Here is a 15,566-nt window from a genome sequence, read left to right on the forward strand (position 1 = left end):
TGAAACTATATTGAGAGTTATATCGAACATTTTTTCTATCGTTATCGATTAAGACGTACCGTCGATAAATATCGATACCGCTTTGTTGGAAAAAACGGAAACGTAGTTTCCATCCAAGTTGATGTTTATTAAAACAGGTGTGCAAAATGTGCAAATAAATAGGGTTAAGAGCACTGACTATGTTCTGACACATGTGATGTGGTGTGTGATGGAGAGACCTCGAAGGAAGTTGTCTTCCATCACTGTTTTGTGTTCCTATTGTTCTTATGCATTTTATAATATTTACGTGAGGTTTGCTGGTTTATATTTCCTGTTTTAGCTGAGTGGGCATGGCCTTAATGGAAGCACAAAATTGTAGAGGAACGCTCCTTATAGTTAATTTATGGAAATGTTTGTGCAAATTTATGTTTTGGGTTTATCTAGGGCTGCCCAATATTGAAAAAAACTGACATTGATGACAGAATTTTCCTTTTTGGGTGAACTATCCCTTATAATGACACAGACAGCAGCAGGAAAATTAGGCTGCTGTCACTTTAAGACCTAATGCACCGATTCAATATAATGATATGCATCCTTTTCACTTTCTTAATTGTCTATGTTCACGTAAGCCATAAACGACTGTGTTACTCGTAGATACGGTCATTTTGTCATAATTTTGCATGCATGTGTCCATTCAAGCACAAATAAATACGAAAGAGAACTGAATTCTGTTTACGCATTGTGCGCGCACAGAAAACAGCATGCCAGTTCCGCATTGAGTTCTCTTTCATGATTCAAATGGTTTAAAATCACTTGAATGTTTAAACTGACGGGACCTAAAACAAATGCAAATGATAAACTTTTACTCTATGATGGCTTAAACTTTGCAGTTAATCCACACCATGATGCCTGGTCTGTACCTTGCGTTACTCTCGATTTCCGTTTTATTTTGTAGAAACCATGGAAACACCGAAGACACTTTAATAAATGTTTTATTAGACAGGTGACCAACTGTTTGGACAAGAAAACTAACCATTGTTATATATAGCTCTACCCAGTAAGTCTTATTGTTTGAATCTTGTTTTCTTGATTTACCGCTAGTACCATGATTTACCATGCCTAATATCGACCTAGCTTACTGCAGTGTGCAACAAGTGCTCATTGTAGCCGCCGAGCGAACACACAGAGTAGCATTATAACAACTTTTACCACACAAATGTATCTAAGATGATAAAACAGTGCTGAGTTACCCCACATACGCATGACCCGAAGAAGCAGAAACAGTCGTCTGCGGCATAATAAAAGCTCCACTGCTCTCGAGCCATGTATTGCGCTTGTCTCTCGTTAGCAATCACTCCAGCGGTTTTCAGCCCCACCCTGCTTCATACTATAGTTATGTTAATAAATCTTTAATACATTAGCTCATCCATGAATATGATTTCTGCTTGAGTCCCATCTGATTCTTTTCTACTGGCTATAGAATTGAAGACAACACCTCCCATGATTTCGCGAAATCAAGGCGTTATCAAGCTACGCCTTTGTTTTGAATAAGCAACCTCTAACAACGAAAAATTACATATTGTGCCTTTAAGCATCTTATGTATTTATTTATTAATCATATGATGAGCAAGAGTTAACATAAAAAAAATTGTATATTCCAGTTGGTAAGAGTGGGAAAGATGGCTGTCACTAGTCGCAAGGGACTAGAGAACGAATTGTGTTTTTAGAGTAAATTTGAGCAAGGTTATTGTAGCGCTGCTTGACTGCAGCAAAACTCCAGCCTTAATTGCTGAAGAGGGGAATTGCTACAGTTTTTAGTACCTAGTAGTTCTAGTTTTTAGACAGTTTTTATTAATAACCTTTTATTCATTTACCATATTTATTTGCACATGCTTGTAATAAGCATCTTTTTGGACGACAACATCGCTCCCATATTTACATCTAGGTGTGATTCTTCTTGTGACTGCTTGGGTACCTATCATAAACATCTTTTATGTTTTTCTAGTATGGTGGAATTTTAATCATCCAAGGTCAGCAACAAAAGTATTGGTACGTGAAGTGAGAAAGCCCATAAAGCAATAAACTCAAAATAATACATTATCATTGTTAATAAATTATGACAATAAATATCATATATTTAAGCATGTCCTATTTAGTCTTGAAAAAAATTAAATAAAATCACTTTCTTGATAGATTGTAATAGATTAAAGCTCAAAGTATACTTAAGTTTTGATGCGTACACGAACACAGGCGCTTGACCACTGCGCAGTAGAAAGTTTCATCCTTGTTCATTGTCTGCGCTGTTTCTCTCGGGAAGTTATCACAGATAAAATATTTTTAAAAATATCTTTTCATTTGTTTAAACTAGAGTTGTAGGTATCTTTTAGTCCCCTCAGTGCTCATCAATGCAGGTGTCTATTGTTGTAGTTTGTCTCCTGTAGTTTTTTGTTGTTGTTCTTTGGTCTTATTGTTTTTGTTTGTTTTTTTTGTTTTTTTTATTATGAAACAATAAGCCTGGGCAGTGTTGCTACCTTGTGGGCTAACTAATAAGTGCAAAAAAAAAAAAAAAACTCAAGGCACATGTGTTAGCTGAACGTATTTAGTCAAATATGGTATGCGTAATATGGTATTAGGGTATGCATGTTTAGACAAATCTGACTGAGCTTACTAGGCTGATGATGAAATCTGCGTCATGCACACTTTATGCATACCCTAGCATACACATAAAAAGCGAAGTATACTTTTGATAATTGTATTTTTTTTAAATGTTGAAAGAGTGAGTCTGTAATCACTGCTTTTTTTATTGCACAGTACCTTTTTTGAGCTTTTGCGTAAGCTCTGAGGATCTGCTCTGTGTAATGCATACAGTGTGCTTTCAGGATCAGAAGCGTATGGAGAAGGTGTCGAAAAGGGTGAATGCTATTCAGGAAGTAAAGGAGAGTGTTGGGCTTCTCACACAGCTACTGGGAGATTACAACAAAGAGAGCAGCTCACATAGTAACGAGGAGCTCATTAAGGTCTGTAACACACCAGCACAACCACGCACATACCAGCAAAACAGCCTGTCACACTCCTGAAATGGCAGTGGTGGATTTAGAACTATTGTGTCACTGAACACAATCATAGCAGGAAAGACATTTTTTTATTGAATATTTACTATATGTTAAATAGTGCTGTATGATCTTTGTTGTGTCTTTGTAGGATCTGTACCAGCGCTGTGAGAAAATGAGACCCACTCTGTTCAGACTGGCCAGTGATACTGAGGATAACGATGAAGCTCTTGGTAAGGCATACAGGTCGAAGGGCAAAACCTATAATATCACAAATGGAGCCCTTGAATTGATGAATAGAGTCAATTTCTGACACTGTCTTTGTTTATGTGTTTGTCTACAGCTGAGATCTTACAGGCAAATGACAGCTTAACACAGGTGATCAATCTGTACAGGCAGCTAGTGAAGGGGGAAGAGGTGAATGGAGACACCAGCAATACAGCCGGACTCCCAGGTACAGCACAGATGTCAGCCATGAGCTTAGAGATGTTGAGCCTCATAGAAATAGTCATAAAAGATTGTTAAAGGGGTACTTTACCGCTGGCAAAATGGGCTTTCAATAAAACTTGTATGCCTATGCAGTAGAAAGGCCAAATATTATTTTGAAATCTGTGCTACCTAAATCGAGAAAACAAAGAAAAAAGGCTGTTGTCTTCCTATTTGCCAAATATGTAGCAAAACTTCAACACCCATAATTCACTGGCATGTTGCCGTCCAAGGCCACTCCCACCAGTCTGCTCTGGATAGGCTTGACCAGATTCAAATATTGCCTCACTTTAGTAGAAAATACTGCTAAGTAAACTTTTACAATAACTGCTCTGTTAATAACCCACTGTTGATCCTACTGATGCTACTGGTGGGGATGAAAAAATGCGGAAGTATAACTGTATTCACAAAAGCCCTAGAACTGTCAAAAGTCCGCTAGATGATGCGTTTTAATTTACACATACTACCGACATTGTAACAATTTGAAGTGGGTTCAAAATCAGCAAAGCTACACTTTAAGGGGTTAGTTCACCCCAAAACGAAAATTCTGTCATTAATTACTCATCCTCATGTCGTTCCAAACCTGTTAGACTTTCGTTCTTCTTCAGAACACAGATGAAGATCTTTTTGATGACAGAATGCTGTCAGATTTCCTTCTATTGACTGCCTTTGTAACTACCACTTTGACGCTTCAAAAACTTCTAAAATTGATTGGAAAACTAATCAATATGAATTGAGCCATTTAGTATGATGAACAGATTTAATTTTATGCTTTTACTGGCATGTAAACTTTGATCAGCGAACATAAGCAGAAGCTCAGCCTAACATGAATAACGCACAAGAACATACCTCTTCCTGAAGCTCAAACGTGCTGCGTAACACATGAGAATGAACCACGTTGATTACGCCGCATGTTTGAGCTTCCGGAAGAGGTATGTTCTTTTGCGTTATTCAAGTTAGGTTGAGCTTCTGCTCAACCTAGAACATACCTCTTCCCTGAAGCTCAAACGTGCTGCGTAACACATAAGAATGAACCTCATTGGTTACGCTGCACGTTTGAGCTTCCGGAAGAGTTATGTTCTTTTGCATTATTCAAGTTAGGTTGAGCTTCTGCTTATGTTTGCCGATCAATGTTTACATGCCAGTAAAAGCCTAAATTAAATCTATTCATCATAACAAGTAATCGATTCTCTTCAGAAAATTTGGACTAAACCGCTTGATTCATATGGATTAGCTTTCCGATCTCTTTATGAACTTTGAAGTATCATAGTGGTAGTTACAAAGGGAGTCTATGGAAGGAAATCTGACAGCATTCCGTCATCAAAAAGTCGAAAGTCTGACGGGTTTGGAACGACATGAGGATGAGTAATTAATGACAGAAATTTCATTTTGGGCTGAACTAACCCTTTAATGGAGTGTCTCAGTTTGCTGTGGACCTTGTTCTTTGGGTTTATAAATTATTGTGTAATAGAGTACCCACTAATGGTTAATTCCTACATTATTTCTAAAGTGTGATTGGATACTCTTGTGTTCATAGGCAGCAGTACCGCTTTGTTGGACCTGACAGGACTGGACACTTCCCTTTCGGCTCAGTCTTTCTCTGAATTTCCCTCTCAGACACCATCTTCACATGAGCTGGGCATCAGCCTTCTGGATGATGAGCTTATGTCCCTGGGTAAGAAATTTGTGATGACACTTTGCCATGTACTATATTTTGTATTCTTGTGAATTGAGGCATATGAAGGATTGCATGAAAAGTGGGTGGACTTAACCCTAAAATGCATGACCCAAAAAAAAACCTAAATAAATGCATAAAAAGGTCAAAATTACCTGTCCTGGATTTCACTGGTTTTCTTTTAAGAAAAGCCCTCCTTTTTGTTTTTATTGTCAGTGTAATGAAATCCTTTAAGAAATGTATAGAAGAGTACACACCAGTGTTAATTTCGTTGACGAATAATTTTCATCATAGTTTTCATCAACGACATTTTTTCATGGACGAAAACGAGATGATGACTACATAAAAATGTGTTTTGAATGACAAAAACTGTGACTAAAATCTACTCTAATACATTATTTCTCTTGATACAGTAAGTGCAGTAACAAGAGTATGTGTGACTTAACATGCTCATGTTTGTAACTCTGTTTCAGGCTTGTCTGAAGTCAATTCTAACCTGGCACATTCCCAATCTGGAGATGCTATGACGTGGAATACTTTTCAGGTGTGCATGTGTTGACTAATTTATCTAGATTTGTTTTCCAATTGTTGTTGTGGGCTGGTACACAAGCAGTATGGAGTGCTATTCTAATAACAGTACCAGGAATTATTTATTGTACCTCCAGGTCTTATAACATGGAACATGTTGTGAAATTATTTTTTTAATCATTAAAGGTAAAGCATGTAAGATTTTTTAAGTTAAAATAGATTTTCTTAACACAGTTTATTGTTCATTGACTACTAACAGTATTCCATTCATGCGTTTATCTCCCCCAAAAGTGTAAACATTGAGCCTCCCAGGCACCATCAAAAAACACTGAGAGCGGTCCACATAGATCTGTCAGTCCCTTTCCAGCTCAACCTATAGTGAAAGTTTGGGCTGTGGCTACTGTAGTAGGTGGAGCACGTGTCACATGGGAAAAGAAATCAGCTTACAGAAGTGTAAGCCAAAATTCATTGCATTTAGACCTTTAAAGATTAAATAGGTCATGAACATATCAAAGTGAACGGGGCATTACAATGGATGCTTCAATACCATACAGCATCATCATGTACCCGTTCAGAAAGACAAATGTACAGTACCTGTCAAAAGTTTAGAAACATTACAATTTTTTTATGTTTTTGAAAGACGTCTCTTATGCTCACCAAGGCTGCATTTATTTAAACAAAAATACAGTAAAAACAGAAATATTGTGTAATATTATTACAAATTAAAAGAATTGTGTGCTATTTGAATATATTTTAAAATCTAATTACTCCTGTGATGGCAAAGCTGAATTTTCAGCATCATTACTTCAGATTCAGTGTCACATGATCCTTCAGAAATCATTCTAATATGCTGATTTGGTGCTCAGGTAACATTTGTTATTATCAGTGTTGAGAACAGTTGTGCTCCTTAACATTTTTGTGGAAACTTTTTTCAGGATTAGTTGATGTCGAATAGAATGTTCAATGAACAGCATTTATTTGCAAATGCATTTGTTAAATTTATTAAAGCATTTATTAAATAGAAATACCATTATAACATTATAAATGTCTTCACCGTCACTTTTGATCAATTTAATGCATCCTTGAGGAATAAAAGTATTGATTTCTCTCTCTTTCTTTTAATCTTACCACAAATGATACCATTGTATCATTGTTTCCACAAAAATGTTAAGCAGCAAAAACTGTTTTCGACATTGATAATAATAAATGTTTTTTGAGCAGCAAATCATCATATTAGAATGATTTCTGAAGGATCATGTGGCACTGAAGACTGGAGTAATGATGCTGAAAATTCAGCTTTGTCATTACAGGAATGAATTACATTTTTAAATGTATTAAAATAGAAAACAATTATTTTTAAATTGTAATAATATTTCACAATATTCTTTTAAAAACAAATTGTATTGTTTCCAAACTTTTGACAGGTACTGTGCCAGTTTATAATGTTTACTCAACCTCACACAGCTGTGGCGCATCATGTCAAAAAAAAAAAAGGCACCATTTCAGAACCATTTTATTATTATATCACAACAAGCTTACATTATATCCTGTGTCTTTTAGTTAAAAATATATATAGGCAGTGCATGTAAACAAAAAAGTATAACAGAAGCATTTAATCTAATGCAGAACAAACAAAAAAATCGCCATTAGACTGTCCCAGTTAACGTACAGTACAAAACATATCAGTACAAAACTAGCCATAATCTGTAATAGTAATCGTGTTTATATTGTTTCACATGTTCTTGTTGATAAAACATCCATGTATCCACATTTTTGGGCGAAAGTCGCCTTCTTAAGGCTAATTCACACTGCACTGACAGACACAAACCAATGCTGACAGTCAATGGATTGCAGTACGTTACCTCATTCCAAGACCCGACAAATGCTGATTCAACATGTTCAATTGGCGAAAACAAGCTCTGACCGTTGCCAACAGGGGTAACACACTGATCCGACAAAACCCAGCGAACATGTCTGTTGCCGCTGGCCCGTGTATGCTAGGGTTGAGAATGTTTAGGCACCTTGCAGTCTGATTTCAAACGACGTTTCAAAACGTTTCAAATTTATTTTAATTATATTTAATATATTTTAATTTAATTATAATTAAGATGCATCAGAGAATTTATTTTTAATTTTATTTATTTATTTATTTTTCCCCTTCCTTCCCCTAGTATCTGTCAGTGCGGTGTGAATTGGCCTTTTTTAGTCTGTTAACAATAAGGCCGGCTTCAGAGAAAATGCACTTTGCTGGCACTGACGTTGCAGGAACATACAGAAGGCGGTTTGATAAGTGGCACAGCCTCTTGAGTGACTTGTCAACAACCCACCACTATTCAATTATGAAAATGTTTTGATTTTCACATTCCTAGTCTGTTGATGACTTGGGTAAATGTCATTTGGATCCCTGCTTACCATAACACTTCAAGGTTTTGTTAGTCATCAGAGTCTGTGGACGCACCCGTTACGCCAGTCCCTGCAGTGCTGTTGCCAGTGGCAAGTGCTACCAAGACGCCTGTTACTCCCCCTGTGACATCCACTAAATCCCTAGACGAGTTAGACCTGTTGGGTAAAACCCTGCTGCAGCAGTCTCTACCCCCAGAAAATCTTCAGTTCAAATGGTAAGTGTATACCTATTTCCATTGTTACGTTAATTTAGCGAAACTTATTAAAAATGGTTGTTCTTAAGGCCATTAAAGGGATAGTTCACCAAAAAATTAAAATTTTGTCATTAATTACTCACCCTCATGTCGTTCCAAACCCATAAGACTTTCTTTCATCTTTGGAAAACAAATGAAGATCTTTTTGATGAAATCTGAGAGCTTTCTGTCCCTTCATAGACTGCCATATGCAACGCTTCAAAAAGTTTATAAAGAGATTGTAAAACTAATCCATATGAATTGAGCGGTTTAGTTCAAATTTTCTGGAGAGACACGATTGCTTTATATGAGAAGATTGAATTTAGGCTTTTAATTCAGTTTTTGTAAACAGAAGCTCAAGCATGTTTGTTTGACATGCGAGAACCAATAAGGTTCATTCTCGTGTGTTACGAAGCACATTTTAACTTCCGGAAGAGGTTTGTTCTTGCGCATCAAGCAGGTTCGTTTGAACCTTTTTTTATGTTTGCTGCTCTGTGAATAAAAGCCTAAATTAAATCTTTTCATCATATAAAGTGGTTGAGTCTCTTCAGAAAATTTGGACTAAACCACTCAATTCATATGGATTAGTTTTGCAATCTCTTTATGAACTTTTTGAAGCATCAAAGTGTCAGAAAGATCTTCATTTGTGTTCCGAAGATGAATGAAAGTCTTGCGGGATTGGAACGACATGAGGGTGAGTAATTAATGAGAACTTTTGTGTGTGAACTTTCCCTTTAATATGAATGATTGGAAAATATTTGCTTGTTAATAAATGTAAAGATTATGGAGAACTGTCAGATTAATATTCATGGTTTAAAAATACATCAGGCTATATCAGTGCAACAAATATACATTGCAACTTTTTCAACAGGGACAAACTTCAGTCTCAGTCCAAACCCACACTACGAGACCTTCAGATCAAATCTGGAAACAACTCCGCTACAACCCCCAGTCCTGTGTTGGCCTTTTCCGCTGAGCCAGGAGCTCTCCTGAACTCACAGCTCACAGCAGGCATCACTCCAGCCTCTACCCCTCAGGATGACATATCATTGGTGAATCTGACTGTGCCCCTGGAGTCTATCAAACCTAGTAAGACTTAGGGCAGACTTTTTTTAAAAATAATAGTTCACCCAAAAATGAGAATTGTCTCTCCTTTTTTATCATGTCTTTTCAAACCTTGTACATAAAATCAGAACATTTTATAGAATTTGGCTGGTTGTTCTTTTCCATGCTGTTACAGCCGGTTTCCTGAAGGTCTTTAAAAAGTATTAAAAGTACTTAAATTTTGTTTTAGAATTTAAGACTGTAGAAAATCTTGAGTATCTTAAATCTTATTAAAAAAAAGATAGTTTGCAAATGTCTTAGATTTGGGAAAGGACAGATAGGAGACAATTCACATAAATTCATATCACCAAGTTAAGGGGGCTATTAGCAGAATATGGAGTGTAGGGACAATAATGTTCTCCCCCTGCTCGAAATGTATTGTAATATATTTTAATGTTTTTTTTTTTTCTGTAGTTAAAGCCTGGTTTACTATGTTCTAAACTCCATAAGTTAAAAATTTGGAGAGTCTGATTTATTTTGAATCGGTTCTATAAAGCAAACTTTTAAAATTATAAAAGTCACATGATCTGTTTATGTTAAGAACCAAAAAAAAAAAGAACAGTCATTATCCAACCAAAAAGCTTTACGTCTGCCCTAGCTCTTTGTGGTGTGTTCATGACAGAAGTAGAGGTGAGCGAACTGTTCTGTCGTTTGCTCAGTCAGCAGATTTAAATAGAGAATTTAAAAAAAAACAGCTTAAATGCCAGTCTGTTACTCACAAAGCTGTTGTATTGCTTCAGCACAAAAGTCATATGGACATTTTTTGGGGTGCTTTTGTGTTCTTTTTGACGTTTGAAAGCCTCAGTGCCCATGAGGACTAATTGTATGGAAAAGAGTAACTAGTACAATTTTTAAAGATGTCTTCTTGTGTGTTCCATGGAAGAAATAAAATTAAATGGTTTGGAATTACACAAGCTTGAATAAATGTTTAGCTGTCTGTACTGTATTAATTGTGGTGACGTTGTGGATGCTGCTTTTCTTTTTGTTGTTTGTTTAAAAGTGAGTATGTGTTGACACGTTTATTTTATTCCTGTGCTTTTCAGAATATCAAATCAATTTAAGATTTATCTAAGGTTTCTTTTTCTCTGTCTGACCTCACAGGTAGCTTGTTACCTGTGACAATCTTTGATAAACACAGCCTGCGAGTTTTGTTCCATTTTGCAAGAGACTCTCCACCAGCCCGACCAGATGTTTTAGTGGTGATAATTTCCATGTTGTCATCTGCCCCTGTGCCCATCTCAAATGTACGATTCCAGGCTGCTGTTCCTAAGGTAACTCTATCTATCCATGCATCTTCAGTAAATCTCTGTTGAATTTTGTATTAAAGCTATATTCTATGTATGTGCAGACTATGAGAGTGAAGCTGCAGCCACCGTCGGGATCAGATTTACCGGCCTTCAATCCTTTATTGCCCCCTGCCGCCATTACACAGGTCCTGCTTTTAGCCAATCCTCACAAGGTAAATAAACAGACAGATTCATAGAATATTATGCAATAGTTGGGCTGCAACAGTACATACAGAGGTGTAAAGAGTACCTGAAAACCATACTTGAGTAAAAGTACTGATACCTTACATCGAAAATGACTCCACTACAAGTTATAAGTAACCAATTCCAATACGACTTGAGTAAAAGTCTTAAAGTATCTGATTTTAACAGTACTTAAGTATTTTACTCATGCTGAATGTAGGCTCAGAGATGCACTAGTCCTGAGAGACAAGCCAGTGAAAATAAGAAACAATTGATTTGTAAGATAAGAAATCAAGTTTATTTTCTAAAATCAGAATAAAAAATGAACACCTCAACATTGCAATAAATCAAGGTCGACACAACAACCTTTTAAACCTCTACAAACTCTCAAGTCTCAGTTGAGCTCAAGTGCACAGAAAGGCCATAAGTAAACCAATATCCTTCAAAACGGTCTTGTCAATATAGCGGATAAATAAAACAATGTTAAGTAAAATTATATAGTCAGAGTCTACTGTATGTGCTGGGTTGAGCCTCATCACCAGCTGCAGTCATTTCCTCATCTAATAAATCAAACATCTGCGATCAGCAACTACCTGCTAATGCACTCACATTCACGTAAAGTATCCTTGTTGACAAGATTTGGGTGAATAAAGGCAAAATGCACAAGATATAGTACCTTCAATGCCCTTAGATGGCGATATCGCTTCTTTATAGTAGAAACAAACTGCTGCAGAAAAAGTTAGCTGCCATGAAAAATGTAATTTGTAATTGCATAACTCATCACAAATGTAGTGGAGCAAAAAGTACATTTACTTGATGTACAAAATGTAGTCAAGTAAGGAGTAAAAGTTGCCAATATCTTTGATACTCAGTACAACTACGAAGTAGTTAACTGTACTTAAGTACAGTAACTAATTACATTTACTCAAGTACTTTACACCTCTGAGTACATATATATTGGATGCAGAAATAGGACTTTCGGTATGGTTCACAAAATGACACTGACACAGTGTCTACACCGGACGCGAGCGGCGCAACGCAACGTGTCAAAAGATAATAGAACCCATTATAATCAGTGATATTGTCTACACTGGATGCGGCGCGACGCAAGTCACGCGACACATATTCCTGACAGTAAACGGATTCCCCGTTCTATTTCTGACGTAGTCCAAGTGCTTTGCAACGGTCAGTTTGTCGCGTTCAGTGTAGACAGCTTTTAGCTGTCGTGGCGCGGTGCGAAAAAAGTCACGTCTGGTGTAGACACGATGTGATTGAAAACATTTTGGAACATTAGATGTATGTTGCACCATCTGTTGTTAAATCCTTGGGTCCAGAACTAACATGACCAAATATCCAAATCTACTGGAAATAGAGAATAGGAATGCCATGCATTCTGGGACTTTAGGACACAGACACTACAGTAGAGACTGGGTAGTAGTGGAGGTAGACGTTACAATTTCTATTATACAGTTAAAAACACATTAGAACGGTGGACTCTTGCTGTGTTATGAATGGCCATAGCCGCTCTCTCACCACTGGCGTGGACAATGTATCTCAAATGAAGCGCAATTTTTCGCCTTTCCAGCTTGGAAACAACACAATTGAAATTGAAGTATAACTCAATGAAAATAAACCACTAAAACATTATGTGGTGAACCACACTATGCTACACCATAAATAATATATGATAACGTCTGGAAATGTTACTTGTGATAGCTCGTTGAGATCATTCAAATAATTTCAGGAATGTATTAAAGAGGGCCATGCTGTTATGTTAATTGTTAATTCTTTAACAGTACGAAATTAGGGTGATATGATGATATATGTTGATTAAATAAATGATCCACTGGCTGAAATCAAGCAGTATTTATTATTTTATCCACTTTGAGTAAGACTGAATGAAATTACTGACATTGCGAAGCAATGGAGACTTTGAAGGAACTGGAGTACAATAGTTATTAAAAGAGAAATCAATTTGGTCTTGTGTGTGGTCCGATAGAAGTTGAAACTCAAAACTGAGTTTAGTAAAATGTATCTTAAACCTGAGATTTGCCAATGAAAAGAAGACTTGTAACTGTGCCACCATTTGTAACATGAATAATAATTTCAAGACAGATTCTTTGTTTTCTTTGCTGTACCAAACTGTGATCCCAATATTGAGGTATGTACTGAAACATCAATTTTGTGTACTGTTGCAGCCCTATGCCATTGTAATTTAAAAATATATAAACTACCAATCAAAAGTAAAGAATAATTAAGATTTTAAATGTTTTTGAAAGAAATATACTCACTAAAGCTGCATTTATTTGATCAAAAATACAGTAGAAACAGTAATGTGAATTTAAATTTAAAATAATTGTTTTCTATTTTAATATATTTTAAATCGTTATTTATTCCTGTGGTGTCAAAGCTGAATTTTCAGCAACTGTTACTCCCCTCTTTAATCTTGCACTATCATATCCTGATTTAGTGCTCAAGAAGCATTTCTTCTTATTTTCAATGTTGAAAATTGCTGCTTAACATTTTTGTGGAAACTGTGATACACTACCATTCAAAAGCCTGGGGTAAGATTTAAAAGAAATTTACACTTTTATTTAGCAAGGACACATTAAATTGATCAAAAGTGACAGTAAAGACGTATAATGTTACAAAAGATTTCTGTTTCAAAAAAGTGCTGTTCTTTGAATTTTATATTCATCAAAGAATACTTATAAAATGTATCGCAGTTTCCACAAAAATATTAACCAGCTTTTGACAATGAGGATAATAAAAATCATTATTAATAACTGAGCACCAAATCAGCTCATTAGAATGATTTCTGAAGAATCATGTGACAAAGTGGAGACTGGAATTATTGCTGCTGAAAATTCAGCTTTACAATCACAGAAATAAATTATATCTTTAAATATATTAAAATGAAAATTCTTTCAAATCTTAATATTTCACAATATTACTGTTTTACTGTATTTTTAATCAATTAAATGCAGCCTTTGTGAGAATAAGAGACTTCGTTCAAAAACATTTTAAAATATCATCTTTTTTTCCAAACTTTGGACTGGTAGTGTATATGTGAATATGATTTGTCAGTAAAGCTCACAAACTGTGCTGGTTATGGTTTGTGGCTTATGTCAGATGTGTGTAGCTGTCTTTGTTGCTGATTTGTAGATATCTGATTACAGTACATGGCATTTCTTCATGTTCTTACGGATACATTTTTTTTTTTTTTCCTTTTAAAGGAGAAGGTGCGGTTGAGATACAAATTGACATTTGATTTAGGAGAAGAATCCCATGATGAGAGCGGAGATGTAGAGCAGTTTCCACCGCCAGAGTCCTGGGGAAACCTTTAAAGAAACAGACTGATTTCCTGCTAGTGGCCCCTCTGCTTCCTGATGGCAGTTCATATCCAGACTGTCAATGGCTCTGCCTTTGATCCACATCTTTCTCTCCTCTCCTTGATGTCCGGATGAGTGCTGAGAGGAGGCCTTTAAATGAACTTGTTTGATTTTTAATTCCAGTTCTAACTTTTTTCAGCCCTTTTTTTTTCTTGTTGTTGTTGTTTTTGGCCCTTTTTGTATGAAGCTTTAAATGTTTGAAAGTTAGAGAGTTGAGTTTTGTGGTCATTTATGACATTATTTCCATGTGTGAATTGAGATGCTGGAGTCTCAGTCAGCTGTAATGACATAGAGCAGGTTTCTGCACTAATTGTTTCATTTTCATCGTGTTGATTAATAGGTTTTGTTCACTTGCATACATTCTTGATCATATTTCTGTTTTTTGTGTGTTTGATTGTATTATCAGGCTGCATGTGGTTTTACTGGTAACACCAAACTTGAATCAATTTCTTAGCAAGGAATACTTAAACTAAAGTAGACTATATTACAAATCAAACAGCCCTTCATTCATTGTAATTTTTGTGTCTAATTTATGATTGTCCTCAATCCTAAAATTGCCCTTGTTCTGTACACTGTACTGCTCTTGAACATCACGCTGATGTCTTGTTTATATTTACCGTACGTGCCTAATCAGATTTTTTTTTTTTTCATGCTAATGTGAATAGACATTTTGTGTTTGATGCTTGATTTTAATTGGCAGAATAACATAAGCATTTGCCCCTCGGGTAGACACTTTTTTTTGAATCCTTGATGGTTCCACAATTAATCTGGGCTCTTTCAGTGCAGTACAGTTTCATGAATACTATTTCATCCTTTGCCATGCTTGTATGAGATAAAAGAAGTTATCAGAAGAATTCTGTATTCAGATAATGTTAACAGAAATAATTTGCTGAATCAGGATGCTGCTGCATCAGAATTCTCTGCAGACAGGAATTTAAATTAGTTCTCAAATAAACAATTCTAGTTTGTGTCTCCCTACAGTTAAAGGTCTGTGATAAAGCCAGTTGCATTCCAGATTATGTCCTTCCAACCTGACAAAGTGTAAATATCGGTATTGCTATTATGTACATTTGCCAAAAACTTATACAGAGACTAAACATATTGGAGAAGTGAATGTAGTGCAAATATGTATTTAAGGGAAATAAAGTTATTCTTTTTCTCTGGGGTTTAAAATGCATGTTTTCATAATTATTTTAAATCTTTGGTCAAAAGTTGAATAAGGTATATAATCAAAAAATTGATGAGAA

General features: G+C 35.8%; 1 protein-coding gene across 1 annotated transcript in view; it reads left to right on the forward strand.

Moving 5' to 3' along the window:
• gga1 (golgi-associated, gamma adaptin ear containing, ARF binding protein 1) overlaps nucleotides 1-15,492 on the forward strand; it is a 28,785-nt gene extending 13,293 nt beyond the window's left edge. Inside the window, exons 8-17 of the mRNA XM_051895972.1 lie at nucleotides 2,859-2,996; nucleotides 3,181-3,262; nucleotides 3,373-3,483; nucleotides 5,053-5,190; nucleotides 5,664-5,734; nucleotides 8,155-8,336; nucleotides 9,226-9,443; nucleotides 10,560-10,729; nucleotides 10,807-10,917; nucleotides 14,164-15,492. Coding sequence (XP_051751932.1) covers nucleotides 2,859-2,996; nucleotides 3,181-3,262; nucleotides 3,373-3,483; nucleotides 5,053-5,190; nucleotides 5,664-5,734; nucleotides 8,155-8,336; nucleotides 9,226-9,443; nucleotides 10,560-10,729; nucleotides 10,807-10,917; nucleotides 14,164-14,274 — 1,332 coding nt within the window. The 3' untranslated portion in view covers nucleotides 14,275-15,492. The remainder of the gene's footprint in view (nucleotides 1-2,858; nucleotides 2,997-3,180; nucleotides 3,263-3,372; nucleotides 3,484-5,052; nucleotides 5,191-5,663; nucleotides 5,735-8,154; nucleotides 8,337-9,225; nucleotides 9,444-10,559; nucleotides 10,730-10,806; nucleotides 10,918-14,163) is intronic.
• The last annotated feature ends 74 nt before the right edge of the window (nucleotides 15,493-15,566 follow it).

This window comes from Ctenopharyngodon idella, chromosome 6 (assembly GCF_019924925.1).
Source record: "Ctenopharyngodon idella isolate HZGC_01 chromosome 6, HZGC01, whole genome shotgun sequence".
Lineage (NCBI taxonomy): Eukaryota > Metazoa > Chordata > Actinopteri > Cypriniformes > Xenocyprididae > Ctenopharyngodon > Ctenopharyngodon idella.